We start from the raw sequence: 25,327 nt of genomic DNA on the forward strand, positions 1-25,327 counted from the left end.
ATGAACTAGTCTCCCCACATGAGAAGGAATTCTCATTAATACATTTCATTTATGATAAATTTTTAGATCAAAAACCAATTTAGTTTCTAGTATTTTTCATGCAACAATTTCTGTTGGAACATTTACAAAAAAAAAACAAACCAACAACTTTGTTTTATTTTGGCAGATTTATGTATTTATGGTAGTTGGCAGAAAAACTGTTTCTAAGAAATAATTAAACCATTTAAAAACAATAAAATGCTGATTTTAAGTATTTATGGTAACATTAACTGCTGGCTAGCTAACATTAGCATCCTCAGTTGACAAAAGAAAACATGGACCAATAAGGCAATACTAAATAACTATAATCTATTTTGACATTATATTTGTTTCTAAACAGCAGTGATGGATTTGAAGCTAATTTAAATCTTTCCATTGGCTAGCAAGTTAGCTTAGGTCGGCATAATTAGTCTGTAGAAAATGGTGTACTTAGTTTTATTTTAAATATATTTAATAATTTGAAAAAAATTAGCAGTTAATAAAAATGTTATAAAATCAACCATATGCTAATTTACATAATAATCTACATAAACATAACATTGCAATGTTGCTAATGACAACTAGCCAGCTCGTTGTCATTAGCATAATTATTTTGTAGGAAATTGTGTCTTATCTTTTCTTTTACAAATTTCCAGTTTAAAAATAAATAAAAACACTGGGCATCAACAACATACAAGAAAAAAAACATTCTAATTTCCGTGTTGTTTTTTCTAAACATCAGCGACGATGCAGAAGCTAATCCGTATAATAGCTAATGAATTTGCTAATGATAAAAAGATTAAAATAAAACTTTACTGGTTAAAATTCCCAGGAAACTGATACTTGCAGCATACAAGCCTTCTGTTTGAGCCGCAGAAGCTTCACTGAATGAGTTTGATATGTTTTAAAACAAGGTTTCTCTGAAACACTGACAGGCTTTCCAGCGACTCCAACTTTTGATTAAAGGTGTTCGGGTCACAGCAGCTCCTGTGGCGTGAATATCATTAGAATGAAGTCAGCAGCAATTAGCTTTTCACACGTCGTGAAAGAGCCTGAGGAGGAAGAGGAGAAGAAGAACGTGGAGAAAAGCACACATGCTCTGGAAAACAGCGCAGATGCTAAATTCACCCCCAGTCCTTTGGCTCCATGAAGCACAGAGACGACAAATATTAGTGAGGCTGCATGTGGACCGAATCTGAGTAAGACTGAAAACTGAGTCATTTTGAGACTCCACTCAACATTTTCAAGAAAATCTTTTTCTGACGTTCAAAAGTGGAAGATAAAATTTCAACAGTCGAAAATGTGAAACTTTTAAAACTCAGAAATGTCCAAGTTTGAGTTTAACCTCAAATTTACAGATTCTTTTTTCATATATGAAAATTTTGACTTTACAAACTCAGAAACGTTTTTGCTTTTCCTCAAAAATTTCAGAGATTAATATCACAATTTTGGAGTTTTTTTGTGCAAATGCTCCTTTTTGTTTTCAATCTCCCTCAAACACGCCTGACAGTCTGAATAGCTGGAAAAATAAACAGCATTTTTTTCTTTTACAGCAGTGAAAATGTTTTAATTTATTAATTTCTCACTTTGTTTCCGATGTAAATTTTTCTGAGTAACTTTTTTTTGACCTCGTTAAAGATGGAGTTTCCTTTGAGCACTTTTTAAATTTGGAAAAGTATGAGAAATATAAAACTGCGTATGGAAAAATACAAGAAGTTGCTAACAGTTGTGGAAATTAGACCTGGTTTTATGATTTAATGTTTTGATTTCCCACTTCACAATTTGATTTTAACCTCATAACCTTTAGATAATTGAGGCCCATTTCACAGATTTTTAGACAATTTTAAACGTAAAAATACCAAACATTAACTAAATCTGCTTATTTCAGAACAGGAAACTCAAGAATATGACTATATTTTAAACTTGACGTGAAGAATAGACCATTCACTGCAACATACTCCCTAATGAGTTTTTTTTTTGGTTTTTTAAATCGTCTATGCCAACATTAGCTGCACTGGTTGTTGCCATGGCTGGAGCTGTTTGATGCTGCAGGTGGTTTCTGTGAACTCCTGGTAAAACTGCAGGGTTAAAGGTTCGCTTCTCTTGATTTCAGATTCCACAAAGGGGGAAGATTTTCTCTGGAGTCGCTTTAAAATATTCATAAAAAGGAGAGCGCAGAGCCGCGGGGTGCAGCGCAGACCGATGGGATAAATTACCGAGCAGCTTCCAGGAATCTGCTGCTGGTCACTGCTGACCCTCAGAGGCAAAACGGAAACAGAGATTTAAATCAGGGATGTTCAAAAGGTGACAGAAAATCTTAAAGACAGGAGAGAAACAAGAAGAAAACAACATCCTGCACTGCAAAAACACAAAATCCTACCAAACATTTTTAGTACAAATATATGAGGACCCTTGAAAAAAGACAAAACTGACTCAGAAGTAACTTCTCTGCAAAATAAAGGAGTTTGTTTAAAGTAAATAATTTCTTAATATTAAAGAAAAAGTTCTAGTTCGACTGCAGATTATCCCACATTTTCCCTGTTAGAAATGAAATAACCTGGAACATTTAGTTAATTTTCAGATTTACTTAAAACATGCAGGAATATCTTGGTGAAAAGTTCCTTCTGAGTTAGTTTTTCACAAAGTCTTTTTTAAATAATTAGATTTTACTCAGACTTTTCATAATGAGCCTTTTAAAGGCCTCTGTCACTTTAAATCCAAAAGAGCTGCTGCTGGACATGAGTAGAACCAGTAAACACCAGAACCAGTAAACATCAGAACCGGTAAACATCAGAACCAGTAAACACCAGAACCGGTAAACATCAGAACCATTTCCTCTCCCCTGATGCACAACCAGCAGCAGGTAATTTCTGGATGGTGAGTCAACAGGAAAACCAACTCTTGTTGTTTCCAGCAGCCATTGTACGGCTCATTCAGCAGTGAAATGTGCTGGAGCTCCATCTGGGTTGCTAGGTAACGGGCCGGCCTGATGATTTGTTTTGAAACGTTTTTCAAATCAAAAAATATTAAATTAGTGCCAAAAAACTGGTTGGTTTGTTTTAAGAAGCAGTTTAGACCCAAAATTTTGCATAATGGCTTCCCTTCATATTCTACTGATTAATGTTCTGCAGTTTTTCACATATTTTATATCAGGGCTCCAAAAGCCTTTGCGATGTGACTGATTTCAGCGTTTAATGGTCTTTATGTCCAGAAATTATTCACTGAATGAATAGAAAACGCAGCAGAACCTCAGCAGGTTTCCGACAGGATGAGGAACCCAAACCAGGAATTAGCCTGGTTCTCTGCTTTCATTTACCAGAATTTGTTTCTGTTTTAGATGTTTCCTTCTGTCACACACCTGGATTGAATCTGTGGGAGGTTAAAAGGCTTGTTGATCGCCATCATGTAGTGATTTGAATCAGCTGCTCTGCAATAGAAACACATCTAGAAAGTGCAGAGCAGGAGCCTTGAGGACTGGAAATAAGAAGCTCTGCTTTACAGGAACAAATCTGAGAACTCAGGAATTTTAATCCGTTGTAACTTCCTGAATTGGAGCATTTTTCCCCCAATAAGTCACTATAAAGCGGAAAAATTAAGACGTGACTCCGTGTTGCGACTGCAGGCGGATTAAAGACGCTGAAGCAGTTTTGTAATGAAAATACAGTTTTCAAAGTTTCAGTCACATCGTCATCAGCAACGTTTCATCATAAATGTGTCATAAAAACGCCGGACAGGAAACAATCGCTTCGAATGTTTGGTGAGAAACTCTAAAAATTCCTCCTGCTGGTGGGAATGAGGTCAAACTGGAGCCTGTTTGTTGAAGTTTCTCACCGCATGCATGAAGCGATTAGGAGAAATCTGCATAAACAAGCAAGATCTCCCACAAAAGGAGAAAACGTTGAAAAACCAAACACCATAAAATATGTTTACTGCAGCTGTAAATATTTTGTTCCCTCCTGACTTTTTGTATGTTTTATTGAAGAAGCAGTTTCAGATCTGAACAGTTTTTCATCTTCTCCATGTATTTTATTGTTGTAAGATTTGCAGCTTTAGGTAAACGATACTTCTAAGGAAATAAAACCTTTTCATATTCAGACCAAACAGATTTGAATAATTCATTGTGATTTTTGAGTTAGAAAAACATAAAGTAGGACAGAATTATGTAGTAGGTGCACAAGTTGAGTCAATAACTTTTAAATATTGACAGAAAATGACTATATTAAGTTTATTAAATTAAAACATTTCATTTTCTACATTTGTAAACTTTTTATAAGTCTTTTATTGCAGTTCATAAAAGACATGGATGGTCACTACATTGACTAGTTCATGGTTTAAGGGATTTGTTTTGCAGAAATAACTGAAGGGACATCCAAACAACAGAGCTACAAATCAAAGAGTTTAATTCAATTAAACAAATTAAAAAGGACAGAAAATACAAAATGGATTTTCACCATAATTTAACCACCATAATTTAATTAATTTAGTTTATCATGTTAAATTCATTCACTTTTCTGTTAATACAAAAATAAAACTTTCTTTATTCCTACAGAAAGTTTGAAAACATTCAAAAACATTAATATGAAGAAAAATTCAGGAAAAACCCTTTAAAAGGAAAGTTTATTCACATTTCTATGGCATATTTACCCATTTTTTAAATATAAATTTTTACAGTGTGTGTTGAAACTTAAGCCAGTTTTCATTTTTTCTGGTTAATCCCAAAATGGAGTTGAATTAAAAACTCTTCAGTTTTTCCTCTGGCCTTCATCTTCTCGGCTGATCTGAGAGGCTCTGGCGCCTCCTGCTGGTCGGACATCTAAACTTCCTCTCCAACTTGTGAAACAATAAGTCCAGAAAAATTTCCCAGCAGCCTCCGGCCGAGTGTTGCATGTTGTAGACATAATGAATGAGCTGCATGTGGCTCTATGAGCTTGTTGTTCCCACACAGATGGGGGACAGAGCCGCCTTGTCCACATGTGAAGCCATTAGCGTTCCACTTTGTGCCACGTTATTATTACTGCCAGGTACCAGACAGAAAGGCCAGAACCGCTCCGGCTGTTCACTCTGAACCAGAACCTGCTTCTCGGTTGAGTCAGAACCAGAAGGAGGAAGATGGGCTGGATCAACAGGAAGTGGTTTTGTTTTTGTTCAAATCCTTCATTTTGTTTGTAATTCCCCTAAATTTTATGCTGAAGCTGTTTGAAGGGGAATTTTCTGCATATAAGGGATGGACAGGATTTTCCATCAAATGAGCCCAAAGTATGATAGATCCAGTACCGTGCTTTACAGTTGGAGAAGTTTAGTTTTAGTTGCCCTTTAAACCACAAAACATAAAGAAATATTTAGTTTAATAATTTGAAGCTAAATATTGAGCTAGAAACCTGAATATTTACTCTCAGATTAAATACTTAGTTCACCAACTAAATATTTACTTTCTACAATAAATATTTACCTCCAATCTAAATATTTTGTTAGCAAGCTAAAACCTGCTCCAAGTTAAAAATGTAAACATTTTTTCCTCATGTTGACTAAATTACACTTTGCTTCTTCTTAGAGACAAATATTCTCACCATATCGTTCATTAATTTATAAATATCACATTTACAAACTAAATGTTGAATTAGCAAGCTAAATATTTAGCTTGGAGCCTAAATATTAAGCTACTAAGTTTAGGATTTAATTTTCTTGTCAAGTAAATATTGAGATTCCAAATAAGTATTTAGTTCTTACACAAAGGTAAACAACACGTCTGGGAGAAAGGGGGAGGAGCTGCGTCTCGGAGGCGGAGCTTAGTTCAACCAGGTGTTTTGCACAGCTGAATGGCTGCCATAGAGACTGAAAGATTTCTCAAACATGCATAAAGAAAATCAAAGCAACACTCCAGGTTTGTTTCTGATGAGAGAATTACGTGACGCTGCCCCTTTTAGTAACGCTTCCGCCAACCTGTCTGGCGTGATGTTGGCATTTTTAAACCAACAGGAAACTTGGCCAAATTGTCACCGGGTTTCAAAATAAAAGAGGGAGCTAAGGCAGCGTCCGTCAAAGCAGACGGTACTCGAGCGCGTCAGGAACGTTTCCAGCTGGTGACATTCCTCTGCAGGCCAAAGGAGATGCAGCTATTCCCGTGGGAGGCTGGGAGCCTGCTGCTGGCAGGCAGCGGCCCGGGATGAAGTCACAAACATCGCGACTGTAGTCGACTCCCACTCCCCCCGGGCAGCACAGACGGGGCATTATGTGGCCCGGTACCAGCTGGTACCACGGGCGCCTCGTCCTCCTCTGGACTTCATTCGCCGCTGCCTGTGGAACCGGGACATGGAACCTGCGGACGTTCTGCTCAGATGCATCGTCGCCTTCTGCTTTTCTGCGCAGTGCTGGGCTCAGAGACGTGAGTACCGACCGTCCTGCTGATGACCTCTGACCTTTAAAACACTGCTGTACGGAGCACATCTTCTAAAAACCAAAACCTCACTGGATGAAGCGAAACACCAAATGTACTTTTCTGTTTTCAGTCTGAGTTCAGCAAAATTTGGATCAATTTACAGATTATTTGGAATTGCTGGAGCTGCATTCTGTTTTTTTAGTGCATCTGTTTCACTGCAAAAACACAAAACTCACCAAGAATTTCCTGTCTCTCTGATTTCACTGTCAATACGACAAAATGACGTCGTCAGCAAAATATTTAAGCAAATTTAAAAAATCCAGCTCAGTACAAAATACTTTATTGATCCCAAAGAGAAATTAAATCATTAAATTAATATTGATTTTAACAAACAGACCAGTTATTATTTCATGTCTGACATGGAAACCTGGTGTAATCTATCAGTAGAACATTTTTAAATCAATATTAAAACAATCAGTTGTGTCTCATTTCAAGTCCAGAAAGATGTTTTCACTAAAGTATTTTATTTATAAAATTTTGTAACATTTTAAAAGTGTAAAAATCTGACAGCTTTTTTCTTAAAAAACATTTTTTAAGAGATAATTTATTTCCTGTTGAACAAACTTTATGGCCCCAATTTAGCTCCATAGAAACACAGAAATTTGAACCAAATTCAACTGGATTTAATCTCTTTATATCTGATTGATTATCTATTGTTGGGGATCAATTTGATCAGTTTGGTTTGGAAAAAACCTTGAAGCATCGATTCATAGAGCTACATTTACTGGATCTGTTTACTGGTTCTGGTGTTTACTGGTTCTGATGTTTACCGGTTCTGATGTTTACTGGTTCTGGTGTTTACTGGTTCTGGTGTTTACTGGTTCTGATGTTTACTGGTTCTGGTGTTTACTGGTTCTGGTGTTTACTGGTTCTGGTGTTTACTGGTTCTGGTGTTTACTGGTTCTGGTGTTTACTGGTTCTGGTGTTTACTGGTTCTGATGTTTACTGGTTCTGGTGTTTACTGGTTCTGGTGTTTACTGGTTCTGATGTTTACTGGTTCTGGTGTTTACTGGTTCTGATGTTTACTGGTTCTGGTGTTTACTGGTTCTGGTGTTTACTGGTTCTGGTGTTTACTGGTTCTGGTGTTTACTGGTTCTGGTGTTTACTGGTTCTGGTGTTTACTGGTTCTGATGTTTACTGGTTCTGGTGTTTACTGGTTCTGGTGTTTACTGTTCTGATGTTTACTGGTTCTGATGTTTACTGGTTCTGGTGTTTACTGGTTCTGGTGTTTACTGGTTCTGGTGTTTACTGGTTCTGGTGTTTACTGGTTCTGATGTTTACTGGTTCTGGTGTTTACTGGTTCTGGTGTTTACTGGTTCTGATGTTTACTGGTTCTGGTGTTTACTGGTTCTGATGTTTACTGGTTCTGGTGTTTACTGGTTCTGGTGTTTACTGGTTCTGGTGTTTACTGGTTCTGGTGTTTACTGGTTCTGGTGTTTACTGGTTCTGGTGTTTACTGGTTCTGGTGTTTACTGGTTCTGGTGTTTACTGGTTCTGGTGTTTACTGGTTCTGGTGTTTACTGGTTCTGGTGTTTACTGGTTCTGGTGTTTACTGTTCTGGTGTTTACTGGTTCTGGTGTTTACTGGTTCTGGTGTTTACTGGTTCTGGTGTTTACTGGTTCTGATGTTTACTGGTTCTGGTGTTTTACTGGTTCTGGTGTTTACTGGTTCTGGTGTTTACTGGTTCTGGTGTTTACTGGTTCTGGTGTTTACTGGTTCTGATGTTTACTGGTTCTGGTGTTTACTGGTTCTGGTGTTTACTGGTTCTGGTGTTTACTGGTTCTGGTGTTTTGGTTCTGGTGTTTACTGGTTCTGGTGTTTACTGGTTCTGGTTACTGGTTCTGGTGTTTACTGGTTCTGGTGTTTACTGGTTCTGATGTTTACTGGTTCTGATGTTTACTGGTTCTGGTGTTTACTGGTTCTGATGTTTACTGGTTCTGATGTTTACTGGTTCTGGTGTTTACTGGTTCTGGTGTTTACTGGTTCTGATGTTTACTGGTTCTGGTGTTTACTGGTTCTGGTGTTTACTGGTTCTGATGTTTACTGGTTCTGGTGTTTACTGGTTCTGATGTTTACTGGTTCTGGTGTTTACTGGTTCTGGTGTTTTACTGGTTCTGGTGTTTACTGGTTCTGATGTTTACTGGTTCTGGTGTTTACTGGTTCTGATGTTTACTGGTTCTGGTGTTTACTGGTTCTCATGTTTACTGGTTCTGGTGTTTACTGGTTCTGATGTTTACTGGTTCTGGTGTTTACTGGTTCTGATGTTTACTGGTTCTGATGTTTACTGGTTCTGATGTTTACTGGTTCTGGTGTTTACTGGTTCTGATGTTTACTGGTTCTGATGTTTACTGGTTCTGATGTTTACTGGTTCTGATGTTTACTGGTTCTGTTTACTGGTTCCGGTGTTTACTGGTTCTGGTGTTTACTGGTTCTGATGTTTACTGGTTCTGGTGTTTACTGGTTCTGGTGTTTACTGGTTCTGATGTTTACTGGTTCTGGTGTTTACTGGTTCTGATGTTTACTGGTTCTGATGTTTACTGGTTCTGGTGTTTACTGGTTCTCATGTTTACTGGTTCTGATGTTTACTGGTTCTGATGTTTACTGGTTCTGGTGTTTACTGGTTCTGGTGTTTACTGGTTCTGATGTTTACTGGTTCTGATGTTTACTGGTTCTGATGTTTACTGGTTCTGATGTTTACTGGTTCTGGTGTTTACTAGTTCTGGTGTTTACTGGTTCTGATGTTTACTGGTTCTGATGTTTACTGGTTCTGGTGTTTACTGGTTCTGATGTTTACTGGTTCTGGTGTTTACTGGTTCTGGTGTTTACTGGTTCTGGTGTTTACTGGTTCTGATGTTTACTGGTTCTGGTGTTTACTGGTTCTGGTGTTTACTGGTTCTACTGTTTACTGGTTCCGGTGTTTACTGGTTCTGATGTTTACTGGTTCTGATGTTTACTGGTTCTGGTGTTTACTGGTTCTAATGTTTACTGGTTCTGGTGTTTACTGGTTCTGGTGTTTACTGGTTCTGATGTTTACTGGTTCTGGTGTTTACTGTTCTCATGTTTACCGGTTCTGATGTTTACTGGTTCTGGTGTTTACTGGTTCTGATGTTTACTGGTTCTGATGTTTACTGGTTCTGATGTTTACTGGTTCTGGTGTTTACTGGTTCTGATGTTTACTGGTTCTGGTGTTTACTGGTTCTCATGTTTTACTGGTTCTGATGTTTACTGGTTCTGGTGTTTACTGGTTCTGGTGTTTACTGGTTCTGATGTTTACTGGTTCTACTGTTTACTGGTTCTGGTGTTTACTGGTTCTGATGTTTACTGGTTCTGATGTTTACCGGTTCTGGTGTTTACTGGTTCTGATGTTTACTGGTTCTGGTGTTTACTGGTTCTGATGTTTACTGGTTCTGGTGTTTTACTGGTTCTGATGTTTACTGGTTCTGGTGTTTTACTGGTTCTGATGTTTACTGGTTCTGGTGTTTACTGGTTCTGATGTTTACTGGTTCTGGTGTTTACTGGTTCTGGTGTTTACTGGTTCTGATGTTTACTGGTTCTGGTGTTTACTGGTTCTCATGTTTACTGGTTCTGATGTTTACTGGTTCTGGTGTTTACTGTTCTGATGTTTACTGGTTCTGGTGTTTACTGGTTCTGATGTTTTACTGGTTCTGGTGTTTACTGGTTCTGGTGTTTACTGGTTCTGATGTTTACTGGTTCTGGTGTTTACTGTTCTCATGTTTACTGGTTCTGGTGTTTACTGGTTCTGGTGTTTACTGGTTCTGATGTTTACTGGTTCTGATGTTTACCGGTTCTGGTGTTTACCGGTTCTGGTGTTTACTGGTTCTGATGTTTACTGGTTCTGATGTTTACTGGTTCTGGTGTTTACCGGTTCTGTGTTTACCGGTTCTGGTGTTTACTGGTTCTGATGTTTACCGGTTCTGATGTTTACCGGTTCTGGTGTTTACTGGTTCTGGTGTTTACTGGTTCCGGTGTTTACTGGTTCTGGTGTTTACTGGTTCTGGTGTTTACTGGTTCTGGTGTTTACTGGTTCTGGTGTTTACCGGTTCTGGTGTTTACTGGTTCTGATGTTTACTGGTTCTGATGTTTACTGGTTCTGGTGTTTACTGGTTCTGGTGTTTACTGGTTCTGGTGTTTACTGTTCTGGTGTTTACCGGTTCTGGTGTTTACTGGTTCTGATGTTTACCGGTTCTGATGTTTACCGGTTCTGATGTTTACCGGTTCTGGTGTTTACTGGTTCCGGTGTTTACTGGTTCTGATGTTTACTGGTTCTGGTGTTTACTGGTTCTGGTGTTTACTGGTTCTGATGTTTACTGGTTCTGGTGTTTACTGGTTCTGATGTTTACTGGTTCTGGTGTTTACTGGTTCTGATGTTTACCGGTTCTGGTGTTTACTGGTTCTGATGTTTACTGGTTCTGGTGTTTACTGGTTCTGGTGTTTACTGGTTCTGATGTTTACTGGTTCTGGTGTTTACTGGTTCTGATGTTTACCGGTTCTGGTGTTTACTGGTTCTGATGTTTACTGGTTCTGATGTTTACTGGTTCTGATGTTTACTGGTTCTGATGTTTACTGGTTCTGGTGTTTACTGGTTCTGATGTTTACTGGTTCTGGTGTTTACCGGTTCTGATGTTTACTGGTTCTGGTGTTTACTGGTTCTGGTGTTTACTGGTTCTGGTCCGGTTCCCAGTCTGCACGGTGCAGCCCGGCCCGGTAACCATTCCTGAGAACAACACGGCCGACGTCCCGGTGGTGAAGATCATCTCCAGCGGTGATGCGACTCTGAGCGTCTCGGTGAACCCGGAGGATCTGTTCTACATCAAAGGCAACGTCCTGATGGTGAAGAAAGGCCTGGATTACGAGGTAACAACAACAATAATCGCCCCAGATTATGAGGTAATAATAGTAAAACCTGCTCACAGTTTGTAACCAGGAGTGTTTCTGGTTCCCAGTCCCTGTCCAGTCCCACTCTGGTGGTTTGGGTGAAGTGCAGCAAAGCCGGATCCAGATCAGTGAGTAAAACCAACATCATGCTAAACGTTCCCTGTTCTGGATCAGCCGGCGCCGAACTCAACATCCTCCAGAACTATCTGTTCATCTCCTCTGCAGGTGAACGAGTCTGTGGAGGTTCTGGTGGAAAACGTGAACGATAATCCTCCGAACTTCGCCCAGAACCACTTTGTTCTGGACGTGAACGAGGTGGACGCAGTTTTTCTGCTGGTAAAATGTTGCCAGGTTTCTGCTCTGACTCTTGTGTTCCTGCAGCTCTCTCCAGTGAACTCCAGCGTTGGACTCATAGAGGCAACGGATGTTGATTCAGAGCCGCTTTATTATCGCTTAGAGTCTGCAACTGTAAGCTTTCCCCCATTCTCACCGTTTTTATTATTATTCATTTCACAAAAAACTGGTATTTGTACCTTTACGTCTCTTTCCTCTGAGTTTTCCTGGTTACTTGTGTCAATATTGCTGCTTTTAAATAGATGTGATTTTTTTGCTGCGTTAAGAGGGAAAAAAAATGCCAATTAAAGGTGCAGAATGTAACTTTATTAAAAATATTTTTAATATATTTGTTAAAACTGTAATGACAGTTACTCTGAGTTATCATTGTTATTATTACCATCTGAAGAAATGCATCACTGCCGAAACAAAAACATCCAATCAGAGCCAGGAGGGCCGTAGTGCTGTCAACCAATCTCATGTACTCGCTGCTAAATGAGAGAATGGCAGAGAAACGACTTACCGTTGCAGGTAAACAATTTATCTACCATCACCAGTGTCTGTGCTAACTAGCCTAGCATTTACAACAAGATCTGCTGACAGGAGAAACTGTAGTAGCAGCAGAGGAGGAAGGAAGAGCAGCATCACACAAGATAGTGATTGACAGCGCTAAGACCCGCCTCCTGACTCTGATTGGTTCTCTGAAAGTTACAGACTGTACCTTTAATGCTGTAAGGTCATAAACATTTCTGTTGTCACAATGTCAGATTTGGAAAATGATCCGGTTGATTTGTGGAAAACTGTTGAACTCCTCAGTGCTGCAGTAAATCAAAACGCTTCAAACAATTTGTTATTATTATGATTATTATTACTTTGGTGTTACTCGTCCTGACAGACTGCAGCTACTTTTTCATTCCCTTAAAGGTGTAACATGATTTGAAATAGTTAATCTGTCTTACTTTTCATTCTAAACCACAATATTTGACCCGAACGTCTCAGGAGAAATATTTCCGTCTGGAGAACATCAACACACCGAAGCTCCTGGTGAAAAGCCTCCTGGACTACGACGTGGTGCAGAAGATCTCTCTGGTGTTGCACGTTCAGGTACAGGAAGGACGTTGCTCTGTTTTTCTTTTTGTCCGTTCCCTGATGTTTGTCTTCCGCTCCCAGGACACGTTCAACGGTTCGGCGTCCAACGAGCCGTTCTTCACCTCCGTGGCCCTGATCACGGTCCAGGTGAGGGACGTGGACAACCGGCCGCCCTGGTTCCAGCCGTGTCTCAGGACCAACTTGGGACTGGCCAAGCTTTGCGTCAGCGGCGGCTACAGAGGCAAAGTCAACCTGACGGAGAAGGAAGTGAGTTTGGACAGCAAATATCAACATCTCTTTTTAAAACTAAAAATGTACAAATGTTTACTTTTCTTGCCCAAACTTTAAGATATGATGTTTGGCTCAAATCTTAAAAACCATAAAAAAATGTATTTTTGTGGGTAACTTACTGTCTAGAACACGTGCAGCGCTTGTACAAAATGCAAAATAATTTTGTCTCTAATGTTAAACTATTATAAAACTTTACACAAAAAACAAAACATGTTTTTAAAAACTAACATATTTCAACTTAGTTTATTTGTCAGGGTTAAAACTAAAATCTGAAACAAAATGTGAGAAACAGACAATATAATCAAAATTCTTCCATTTCAATCTGCAGATCGTCAGTGTTGTGATTTTCTGTTATTTTTAGTTTTTCATATTTGTAAAATGTGATGAAGTTTGACTTTGACTGAAAGGGAAGCAGTCAGTTGTTATTTTAGGCGGATTGGTTTCTTCTGGCTGGAATCGGTTTGAGCCTCGTTCTGTTTTCACAACTCATTTAACTTTCAATTAACTTTCTACATGATATGTGAACAAATATGATTATACTGACAATATTTGACGAGGGTCCAGAATGTGAACGGTGATTTAGTTGAATGCTGAGATGGTAAATGAAAGCAGACTGGTTTGAAACGCAGGAAGGCCCGTTGGTTCTGGAGCCCGGACCGGTTTTCGCCAGAGACGGAGACCGGAACCGCAGCGAGCCGATCAGCTACAGGATACTCCGAGGTCAGACACCAGAGAATCACTTTTGATTTTTTCAGGTCTCATCTTCTGACTTGATACTCAATAACTTTATAAAGAAAATGTCTAATTTATTATTATTCCCTAAAAATATGGATTCATTGAGAAGAATTAACAGGGTAAAAACATACAAAATATAATTATTTTTTATACATAATAGATACATAAGAATATCATGGTATCTCACTGAATTGTAAGTAAAAATATGTCAACATTTTCTTTTTTCCCTGTTTTGGAAACATTTACTGAATATAATAATAAACATTTTGACATCTTCTCTCATCTATTTAAATGATCAAACTGGAAAAAATATTTAATGGGGTTATATTTTTACCTAAATGATGTTAATAAATAAATTAAAATTAATAACCTAAGTTAACATTGAGCCAACCCTAAACTATCCAGATGAGTAAATAAACAGAAATTTCAGTAAAATATCTTTACATAAATGTTTCATTCAGGAATTAGATTTAGAACAGCAAAATAAAACAAATTAAGAAGCTAAAAACATGGCAGCTGGTGCTAACTAGTCATGCTAAGCTAACTGGTATTTGCTTTTTCTCCAGATTGAAAAACAATTTAAGTCAGCTCATTAAATATTACAAAAGTTATTAGTTCATTACTTAAAGAAAAACAATAAACTTGTTTTTTTTAAATACTCTAATGTTTCAAAGATTTAAAAAAATAATCCAGAGTTTAACAATTAGCTTTAGCTCATTAGCTTAGAAGCTACTAGCCAAAATCTTTGTTTATTTTTCTCAATATTTCCATAAATACGTGTGTACAATTATTTTTTGGTATGTAAAAAAACAGTCATAGGTTTTATTAGTTTTTCTGTATTTGAGTTTTTAGGGAAGTTTTAGATTTTTCTAGTGATTTATGTTTTCTTTCATCACCAGGAAATGAAGGGAATATATTCCAAATTGATGAAGACACGGGGAACATTACAATGACCAAAGCTGCAGATATTGTTGGCCCAATTATTCTGTCAATCCTGGTAAAACTGGGGGTGGGCGGGGGGGGGGAATAAACATTTTTCTGGGGATCATTTAAAAAACATCCGACAATGGGAAGCTCTGATTCTGGACATGTTTTCCTCCGTTTCAGGCTTCGCAGGTGAACAACAGGGATCAGTTTGCAGTGACTCAGGTGACCATAGAGGTGATGAAGAAGAGCAGGAATCCTCCGCGCTTTGAGAAAGAGCGATTCGAGGGATTTATCTACAGCAACTCCATCCCAGAGAGCATGATACTCCGAGACCGGACCACCAACAGACCCTTCAGGGTCCGAGCCCGCGACGAAGACTTCGCAAGTGTAAGTGACGCTCAGTAAAGTCTGCTTTAAAAAAAGTGATACAGAAGAGAGTGATACACAGTGCAGTGTATAGTGGCTCCTATCAGAGGCTTTTTCAAAACCACTGTGAAACAGACTGCTACAGGAGATCCTTCTGGATTTACAGTACAGTCTGGTTAAATCCTGATGTTCTGAGGATAATTAACGTCTTTGTTTGGTGTTTTTGGGGTCAGGGTCTAAACCCCGACATGAAGTATGAGGTTCAGTACAGCAGCTACGTCAACGTGACTCCCGACGGCTTCGTGATCCTGAAGAGAGTGGTGAAGACGGAGTCTTTTGCCCTTCAGGTGACCCACGGATCCACAGCAGCTCAAAGGGCCAATGTACAGCAGTACATTCCTGCCAAAACACTCAGAAATCTTTTGATTAATCTCAGAAGGTTTGCAGAAAAAGTATTTTTGAATTGGAAAAGTAAAAAAACAAAAGAAAGAAAGAAAAAACTCACATTTTGAAAAAAATTTCTCACATTTTGGAAAAATTTGGAAATTTCTGAGAATGCTGAATCTCAGAAATTTCCATTTTTATTTTTAGAAAATTTCAGTTTCTAAAAGCAAATTTTTCTGACTCAGAAATATTAATGTATTTTTTCTACAACATTTCTGATTTTTTCTGGCACATTTGCAACTTTTCAATCTGAGAAATGTCAGAGTTTTTCTAGAAAAGTTGAGACCACTCAAAATTTGAGTTTATTAATGTTTTTCTCGTAATTTTACCACTTTTCCAACTCAGAAATGAGTTTTCTCTAGAAAATTTCTGTTTTTCCAGCAATTTTTCAACTTTTCAAACTCAAAAGGTTATACTTTTTTTTCTAGAGAATTTCTGAGATTTTTCCAGAGAATTTCTGAGATTTTTTGCTGCAAACTTGCTCCGTAATGCTGCCAATCCGCCGTGGTTCTGACCAGCTTGTTGCTGCCAGGAGGCTCTTTGCTCATTTTGTTGACTGTCAATGTTGTGTCTGCAGCTCAGAGCCGTGGATTCTGTCACAGGAGAGTTTGGGACTGCAGCGCTCTCCGTTCAAGTCATACCTGGTAACAGAAAGTTCAAAGTTCATCTCTAGTTTAGTCTGGAATGACTGGCTCAGCCCTCGCCTGTGTTTGTCTGCAGCTGTGGCCGTCCCGTCTCCGTCGAACGTCGGCTATCGGCCCGGCGACATGGCGCTGCTCGGACTCATCATGGCAGCTCTCCTGGTTCTCTCCCTCATCGTGATTGGCTTCCTGATTTCCCGCCTGTGGAAGGAAAACACGAGTCTCGAGAAAATTTGTGAGGTCAGTTTGCAAAATCCAGGAGACAGAAGAACCTTGAAAAATCTTCTAAAATGTTTCTTTGGACTTTGTTGCCTTTTTCTGTTCTCCAACTAAAACTCAAAGCAAAATATAAAACTTTTGCAGAATAGACAATAAAACAAAGTTACTATACTGGTCTCTGGACCTAAATCCTGGGGAAAACATTTTTTATAATTTTTACCATTCTTGTCATATGAACTCAAAATATGACTTTATCCTCTTATTGACTAAATTCTCATACAAATTGGTTTTGTTTTTTCTTACTATGGTCCCAATACACTGCTGTACAATTGAAGGTTTTTAAAATGTTGCATTAAAAAGTTTAATTATTTTGCCAACATTGTGGAGAGGTTAACTTGGGCCCCTGTGTTGACCCCTGTGTTGACCCCTGCAGTGCCTGGGCCCCCTGCGGTCCGACCGGCCCCGGTCCGGCCACAGAGACTCCCTCCAGTTCACCAACGACGGATTCCAGAACGAAGCCGACCCGAGCCGAGGCAAACGCTGGAGCAACGTGGTTCCCCGGCGCAGCACCTTCCCCCAGCCCCGGAGCCGCATCCTGCCGCTCGAGAGGCGGAGCCGCCACTGCTCCACCTGCGGCGTCTACGCCAACCACATCACCAAGGGGAGCCCGTCGGTGCGGAGGAGCAGGAGCGACGGCGACGAGTACGGGATGAGGTCCATCCTGTCCAAGCAGCGCCGCAAGGAGGGGCAGAAGACGGTGTGGTTCAAGGAGAGCGAGGATTCCTCGGACATCGAAGTGGAGATCATCCCCGACTCGGGGGCCGGGTGGAGGAGGAGACGGAGGAGCAGCTGGAGGTGGAGATGGAGGGGGTGGTGAGAGACCCCGCCGCCCCGCTCAGAGACCCGGAGCTGGAGAAGCAGAGCGACGAGCCAGATCCGGGAGACGGCTCGGAGAAGGAGCAGGAGGAGGAGCGCTGAGGTCAGAGGTCAGACTGGGCTGAACATTGCTGGTTTTGTGATACGGTTCAGACTCTGGTCCAGCAGTTCCAGGACGGCGTTCCCAGGATTCCCAGAGCTGCTTCCAAACAGGAACCCACAGATCGGAGCAGTTTTTATCCGCAGGTCCGGAAACGCGGCGTCACCGACCGGGACCGGAAACTCGTTAGCGAGGAAAAGGGAACCTGGGACGCCCGTTTCCTCACAGTGTTGGGAGACAATTTTTATAATAAAAACAAAACGGAAGGAGCTGAAGGATTTATTTATGGCAGCGCAAATGCAAAACAACAAAAAAAAAAACACTCCACTAAACATTTAACAGTCTAAAATGGTTGCGTGTTAAATTGGTGTCATTTTTTAAGGCAGCAGAAAAATAAATTCCTAATTCACTGAACAAATGATTTGATGCTTTTTTCCTCAGTTTAAAAGCAAATATTGGAATGGTTTGGACTCAAAAGAAAAATTAGAAACAAATGTGCAGAGAAACTGAAACTGATTCCACACTGGCGCCATCAGTAGGAAAAATATACAAATCAAATCCCCAGAAAGGATTCAGAATAGAGTTGGGGGAGGACCCAGTTCGGCCCGTTTGGCCAAAGAACTCTGGTTCGGTTCGAATGCATATGTGAACGCCAAGCGGACCAGAGATCGCTCCAAAAGCAGGAAGTGGACGACAGCACTGTGGGAGAAATGGCTTTGAACAAATACCAGGTTATTGAAACAGCTGAACAGAACCAGAACACAAGACGTTCTTTTAAAAAAAATTTATTGAGCCCAATCACTTTGACAAAAACATCAGTAGTAAAACCACCTTCCACTTCAAATGCCAATTAATACATTAAAACAAGTCCCTGATTAAGACGGAAAAGAAAATTACTTGGATGTCTCAAAAAGCAGAATCGGTACCATAGCACAACTCGTCACATCCAGGTTCTGCTTCACGCTCCATCAGAACCGGTCCAGTCTCCTCATCAGTGCATCTTTGCTCTAAAGTCTATGGTTAGGTACATTTTGATCACAGAAACAGGAAACAAGCAGCTCAGATCCGGAGCGTTGCGTTTAGCTTGCATTCCAGGTGCAGGATGCGTCTTTTTACTTGGACTTGGCGAAGCCGACCCGGTTGTTCTGGCGGTCGAACACGGTGTAGTACTGGCCGATGAAAACGTCTCCCAGGATCCAGAGCGGCCCGGCGGGGGGAGGGATGTCCAACGCCATGAAGCCGCTCAGGCAGATCGTCTTCCCGGCCTGACTCTCCTGCAGGACGGAGGACAAAATGTTTCCCATTATGCTTCCCTGAACGCGTTCGCAGGGATCCAGACAAAACCTGCTCATTTCATTTTCTGTGCAAACTCATTTTAAGATGATATTTTAATTAGGTTATCCTTCCAGAATGAATCATTTTAAAAATGTTTTTTAAAGCATTTGGGCTTTTGTAGAAGCAGGAGAGACAAACATGGAAGCACAAAAGTTGTGTAAATGTGACTTTTGCATAATAAGTCCCCTTTAATGTCCTCCTCTCCAAACAGACCTGCCTCTCCGCTTCAGAGCTGCACTTGTTCTGCTTTTAATAATTCAGAGTCAGTGTGTTTGTTCGGTGCCGTCGCCCCCTGCTGGTTCCTCACCTTCATGATGTACTGGTCTCCAGTCAGACTGTAGGTCTGTCCGCCGATGTTGAAGGTGATGACTGGCAGCGTTGGGACCTTTTCACAGGGCACCATGTACTGAAAGACATTAAAATAAAAATGTTTATAGGTCAGAAGATAAAATTATTTTTTTCACAAACTTTTGAATTTTTTATTTAATGAGTTTTGTGGCCTGCCAGTGGTTTAAATTTGCCACTTTTAGCCTCTAGTACAGAAAAAGATAAAAATATTGGACACCATTGGTTTAAATCCAAACCTGAAATAAACAGAGCCTGTGGAAAGAGCATCTTCTGAAGTTCTGAGGCTTGAAGTGTTTTACAGACATGAAAGTGAAGAATTATCCTTCTAACACGTCTCCATTCTGCTCAATATTCACTGAAACTTTTAACACGACAAAATGTGAAAGGCCAAAGCCGCAGCGTTTCCTCACCTCTCCCTGGATGAGCGGCAGAGCGCCGATGGCTTTCTGCAGAGCTTTGACCTCGGCGGCCGGGCCGGTGATCAGAGACGTCCCGGTGTCCACGATGGCTTCACAGCCGCCTTTACACAAACTCAGCTGGCTGCCGATCGTCATCCTGGAGCACAACAGAAAATGAAAAACAAAACTTAACTTTCCTCATCCGAGTAAATAAAGTGCATAAAATATTCAAATATTTGTTGCATTTGGTAAACAAATAAAGGTATTATTCCTGTAATTTTCACAATGCTTTAGTCTCATAAATGCATTAGTTCCATTTATAGTTTTTTCCCCATTAATCAGTTTGATTTCAGTTAGAAGGTTTTCTGGCTTTCAGTTTTTGGTGATTAATAATAACTCTCTTAAAGGGATCCACCTTTGATGTGGTCATCTTAAATGAAGCGTAAGCAGAAACTGATTTAGTTCAACTTTGGGGCTGCTGTGCAGGTTTGTGCGTCTCTTACCCATCCATGTGGACCTGCCAGTAGGCCTGTCGGCTGATGTTGACGTAGTGGAAATCTCCGCTGTAATATTTTGGGTCGGTTCCTCCCAGCAGCAGCTCGCCTCCCGGCTCTGTGTCCGGGTTCCTGAGCAGAAAAATAATACATTACTTCACCAAAATTAGTCATTTAAACAACTTTTCTATACAGGAGAACGTCCGTTTTATCAGGACTGATAATGATTCTTCAGTAGAGTTAAACTCTTGCAAACCTTAAAACAGCAGCAATAATTATGATTAAGAAGCTGAACATTGTAAAAAGTATAAAACTGCTTTTATATTTAAAAAAAAAAATGCATATAGATGAGTCATCATTAGCTAAATTTCATTTGCAAGATTAAAAAAGAAACCTGCAACGGTCTGTTTACAGAAACTGCATTTCACAGGATAACAGAAACCTTTTACATTGGAGCATTACTAGAGATGCAAATCTTTGTTTTTTCAGTTTGTAACAAACACAAAAATGTTTTGTCTTTTTCCATATTTATTGAAATTGTCACCATGACAGTTTAATAAAAGACTCTGAAAAGATCGATCTCCAACCAAGTCTGTACTTCACATTTCTGACCAGCTAGCAAACCAAACGGAGCCTCATCCTTCATTTGCACAGCAGGATGTTTGACTCCTGTGAAGAAAAACATCCGTCTCACCTGTTCAGGTAGAAGGAGAAGACGTTCTGCTCCACCTTCTTCTGGTTCATGATGTTATCGAACACAGGAACCACGTCATCCACAGAGATCCGGGGATACGCCATGCCCAGGATCCCGTCGAACTTGGCTGCGATGAAGGCGATGCCGGGCTGCTTGATGGCTTCACCGAACAGCTGCTTCTCCACGGTGATGTCGCCGATCTGAGGGGAGAGCCAGGTCAGCGGGTTTCACACGGCAACTACTCGACTCTGATCTACGGCCGAGTAACGGGGCCACGCTAGGAAAATACGATTCATTACGAGAATAAAGCCAAAATATGAGAAGTAGTGGTTTCACAAGAAGTCGAGATTTACAAAATGGGACAACTTTACTCTCACATAAGTGCATTCTCATATTTTAGTTTTGTAGCGTGGTCCTGATACTCTGGTCCGATCTGCTGTGGGCGGAGCTTACGGCGCACGTATCCTGGCTGAGGTATCCGGACAAACTGCCCGATCCATACTGGATGGCGAAGGCGGTGCCGTTCTTCACATATGTGCTGGATTTAGCTGAGTTATATTTGTGGTGAAGCACTGAAAGGAAAACAGAGGGTTAAATTCCCGGTTGGTTCCGGTCTGGCGTCAGAGGAGACGGACTCACGGCAGGCGATGTCCAGCAGGGAGCAGTGAACGGAGGGGACCCACAGGTTGGACGAGCCGGTGTCAAACACCACCGTGAACAGCTGGGGGGGCGTGCCCAGGCTGATCTCCCCGTAATACTGAGCCTGGTCAGGGAAAACAAGGTCATTCAAGGACCAACGGAGCAGGCTAAACATTAACCAGCCAGTTTGACCCATAATCATAGCAGCGGACGACGCGGGTCAAACAGTTACAACAGGAAGAGAAACTGCAGAAAGGAAACGATTACTCATGACCGCCACCAGATTGCTGCTTCATGTGACCAAACGCTGCGTTTCTGTCGAGTCATGCTCAGTTTCTCAAACGTAAAATGGAGAAGTGGATTCGGATTTATTGTGCGATTAGTTTTCACTTCTGCTTAAGTTCCCCAGAGAGCAGAAAATGTAATTCAGTCTGAAAATAAAAGGTTTCTCTCTCCAGGAGAATCACCCCGAAACACAGCTTCTAGGAGATCATTTAATAAAAAAAAAAGTTTAACAACAAGCTTGAGGCTAAAAATGTATGAAGTTGTAACATAATTTGTGATAAAATACTAACCAAGCTTCATTATGAATATTTTAATAAGTGGAAAAAACTTCAACAGAAGCTTAAAATAAAATATATAAAGTGCAAATTTTTTGCCGCAACTGTTTTCTATATTGTGGGCCAATTTTTTTTAAACCACTCATGACTTGTGATCAGGTGCCAAACAAAATACTTTCAGGGTCCACAAACTGCCCCCGAGCCACACTTTGGACACCATTGATCTAAAAGTTGTGATCATCTATTGTTCTGCAGCCTCAGAGTAAACAAACCCGCTGATGGAATCAGAAGCCGTCACACTTTCCCAGAGTTTCAGCACTTTATCTGCCTTTCTGGAAACGTTGCGTAATTCTGCAACAACAACTGAGCCATTGTTCTTTCCCCCTGCAGCTCGACTCGAACAAAACGGCTGAGGGCGTTTCGGGCCGCAGCTGTAGAGAAGCAGACATGCTTACATCCAGGTAGTTCTTCAGCATTTCTGGAGTGGGTCCATTACTGGACGGGAAGCCCAGGTTGTACTTCAGGGAGTGTCTGTCGGCCAGCAGCTCATCGGCTCGTCTTCCCGAGTCAGTCAGTTCGCGTCGGATTGAACGGAATTTCTTCAAGGGAATTCTGAACAAAAAAAAAAAAAAACAGTTTAAAAGTTTAATTTAGGTCATTTAAACAGTTACGTTTTATTCCAGTTTCCACAATGAAGCAAAAGCTGAACTGACAGCAACATTTATTCCCAAGAAAATCAAAGATCTGATCTACTTCCTCCCACTTTATCCCCATGGTGCAACCTGCGCTGCCCCCTTGGGGACGTCATTGCAATAAATGATACAATTATCTATTGCAACAACTTTTATATAATTATTAATAAATTATGAAGTCTCCAAACATTTCATACAAATTCTCCACACTGATGACTTTAGTCATCCAGCTTTTGGTAAAAAGAAAAAAACAATAAACCATGCAAATGGAATTGAACCTTTATCAATTTATGTGATTGAATTATTCCAGAGATCAGAAATGGTCAGATTTGTGCTCAAAATGACTGAGATTTAATTCATTAACATTTTTGGAGCCAGTGTTATATTTTGTAACTTTTGGACAACCTTCTGACAGATTTTTATTTGTAAAGTTGCTTAGAGAAGCTTTTTGAAAACCACCACCACACCTTTAAAGCTACAGGTTGAAACTTGTCACAAAAACAGTCAAACCTGACTGACAAACTAAATATGGTGTCAGAAAAACCACAAGATGATAACCTGACTGCCATTTGTCCCCATTTTCACAGCTGACCCAGTTACTACACACCTAAAAACAGTCAGCTGAAACTTTATCTTCCTTACTCAATACCTTAGTCAGGTATTGAGTTTTACAGTCGCCTCTTAAAACAATAAAGATGACGCAATCATCATGAGCTCAGTAGGAAGACATTTTATTATTTGGGTTCATGTTTTAAACATTTTGGAAAAACCTTAGAATAGGAAGTGTTTAGAAATGCGAGGTTTTTTGTTTCCAGAATAGAGCTGCTGCTTTGCTGCACCAAAAGGTCTGCAGAAGGTTTCGAAGATGCACAGAACTAAAAGTAAACCCCAGCAGAAACAAAGTATACAAGTTATTGATTCTGAATTAGAATTAGTGAGACTGTGGCCGTTTCTGCTGCTACATTCAGTCACTGGCTGCAGTCGCCTCAAGCAAACAGTTTTTAGTAGCTGCTGCAGTTTGTGGTTTTGAGACTTCCTGCTAAGATAAATATGCAGAGAAATCCATATCTACTTGCTAAATTAGTCAATTTTATTGTGTTGTTGCAACTTTTGGTTTGACAAGACTAATTTTGCTTTATCGTAAGAGGAGCAGAAATAGGTTTGAATAATTTAGAAGTAGCTATGTACACACAAAAGATTATGAGCATTTGAAATTAATCAAAAAATGGAAATTCATCTTAATTTTGTTGTAACGATTGTTTGGCAAAACATCAACTGAATGCCTTTGTTTCAACGCAGACAAGTCGGTCACTTTTATTACCATAAAGAGAACGCACAAAAGTGTTTGAGAATCGAAACATGCAACTTAATTTGTTTTCAGCATAGATCAAAATATTTAATAATTTCAACTTGACTTAATTTGATTGTAGTTACAATCTAAGACAAGTTTAACCTTTTCTTTGTGTTTGACCTTCAGCTGGTTTGCAATTACAGTTTAGTCAAATAACCAATTATTCTTGATTATTTTACGATTAGCCAATAAAAGATTACACCAAACCTGAACAACATTTGTGCTGTTATTGGTTTTAACAGGCCGTGGGGCCCAGAGCCCCAAAGGCCTGGCTTTGGCCCTAGTCACAGTTTATTCTCATTATTAGTCAGAAACACATTTTTAATCAGCACACACGATCTGTTAATGCTCTTTCAGATTAAAACTTGTGTACCAACATAATCGTTTTAGCAAATTTTGCCAAGACACCCATTGCTAAGTCGGTTCAGCTGGGAATAAACAGATGCAGACACTGAATTTCCTGGAAAGATCATATGATCTCTTCTGACTTGGATGGTTTACAGGATGGTACCATGAGGGGATGTTGGAGATTCTCATTTGGACCCGATACCTCAGTGACCTGTCCCTAGACAACCGGAAATGACGCAGGGGATGGACTGATGACACCTTCTTGAAGGCGTTTTGCGGCTCCAGATTGAAAATAAATTCCGCTATGCGCCCTCTATTGTAAATGCAAAACCAAATTCAGTAAAATAAACCGAAACAGACTCCCACCTAAAGTCATTTAATCTACTTTCTTGTAGAAACTGAGAGACAAAGTGTCAGCTAACGGCTTCATGTCAGCAGATCAGTTGGGCTTGTTGAGGCAGCCATCAGGTCAGGTGACCTCTGACCTGATATTAGCAGACAAACCTTCTCCAAACCACATTAAAACCACCGGCGTGGCCGTCAATGCGGCGCCAACACGGTTAACCTTGTGTAAGTTGCTGCTAACGCGGTTAGCTTAACTTTATAGGCTTTAAGGTCGTTTTAAACCGGCAGACTAAACGGATTAAACGTTTGTTTGTTTTTTTAACTTACCGAACCAGGGCGTCGGTCGTCAAGGCTGACGCCGCCAACATGAACAGGACCAGGATCCTCATGGCGCCAGAACCGGGACCAGCAGAACCACAATGACAGAGCAATTAGAGCTTGTTGTCGACAAACAGCCGACTTTTATCAGCTGACCAGTCAGCGTCACGTGCCTCCGAAACGGCACGGCGGTGACGTCACCAACGGTTCTTCCTCTTTCTTTTTTTTTACTTCCTGTTGTAAGCTAGGAAAAAAAACAGGGAAAAAGCCAACAGGAAGGCAAGAAAAATATGATGTGATTTATAATATAACACAATCAAACTAACGAATATGATCACAAATTAATCCTGTTTTTATTTTGTTTGTCAATAAAATTAGCGAAAATACAGGCACAAAATAAAAATGCAGTTTTCCAAATTTGGAAAATATTCCTT

General features: G+C 40.1%; 2 protein-coding genes across 2 annotated transcripts; one reads left to right on the top strand and one right to left on the bottom strand.

Annotated features, from left to right (window-relative positions):
- Nucleotides 1-6,316: 6,316 nt before the first annotated feature.
- LOC129356373 (cadherin-related family member 5-like) lies at nt 6,317-18,147 on the top strand. Its single transcript, XM_055025970.1, is given in 15 exon segments — nt 6,317-6,400; nt 11,157-11,329; nt 11,419-11,478; nt 11,576-11,665; nt 11,732-11,818; nt 12,683-12,787; nt 12,854-13,039; nt 13,693-13,783; nt 14,698-14,795; nt 14,906-15,112; nt 15,325-15,438; nt 16,113-16,179; nt 16,256-16,416; nt 16,829-17,210; nt 17,213-18,147. Coding segments are annotated over 15 exon segments (2,055 nt in total). The 5' UTR covers nt 6,317-6,327; the 3' UTR covers nt 17,374-18,147.
- LOC129356380 (cathepsin D) lies at nt 18,141-25,062 on the bottom strand. Its single transcript, XM_055025972.1, has 9 exons — nt 24,903-25,062; nt 22,295-22,451; nt 21,280-21,403; nt 21,094-21,212; nt 20,641-20,840; nt 19,956-20,078; nt 19,465-19,609; nt 19,014-19,112; nt 18,141-18,645 (listed from the first exon to the last, which is right to left on the bottom strand). Exons 1-9 carry the CDS (start codon nt 24,962-24,964, stop codon nt 18,484-18,486), a joined length of 1,191 nt encoding a protein of 396 aa, XP_054881947.1. The 5' UTR covers nt 24,965-25,062; the 3' UTR covers nt 18,141-18,483.
- Nucleotides 25,063-25,327: the final 265 nt, after the last annotated feature.

The sequence above is a fragment of the Poeciliopsis prolifica genome, unplaced genomic scaffold (genome assembly GCF_027474105.1).
Source record: "Poeciliopsis prolifica strain line A6 unplaced genomic scaffold, Auburn_PproV2 SCAFFOLD169, whole genome shotgun sequence".
In the NCBI taxonomy this organism is placed as follows: domain Eukaryota; kingdom Metazoa; phylum Chordata; class Actinopteri; order Cyprinodontiformes; family Poeciliidae; genus Poeciliopsis; species Poeciliopsis prolifica.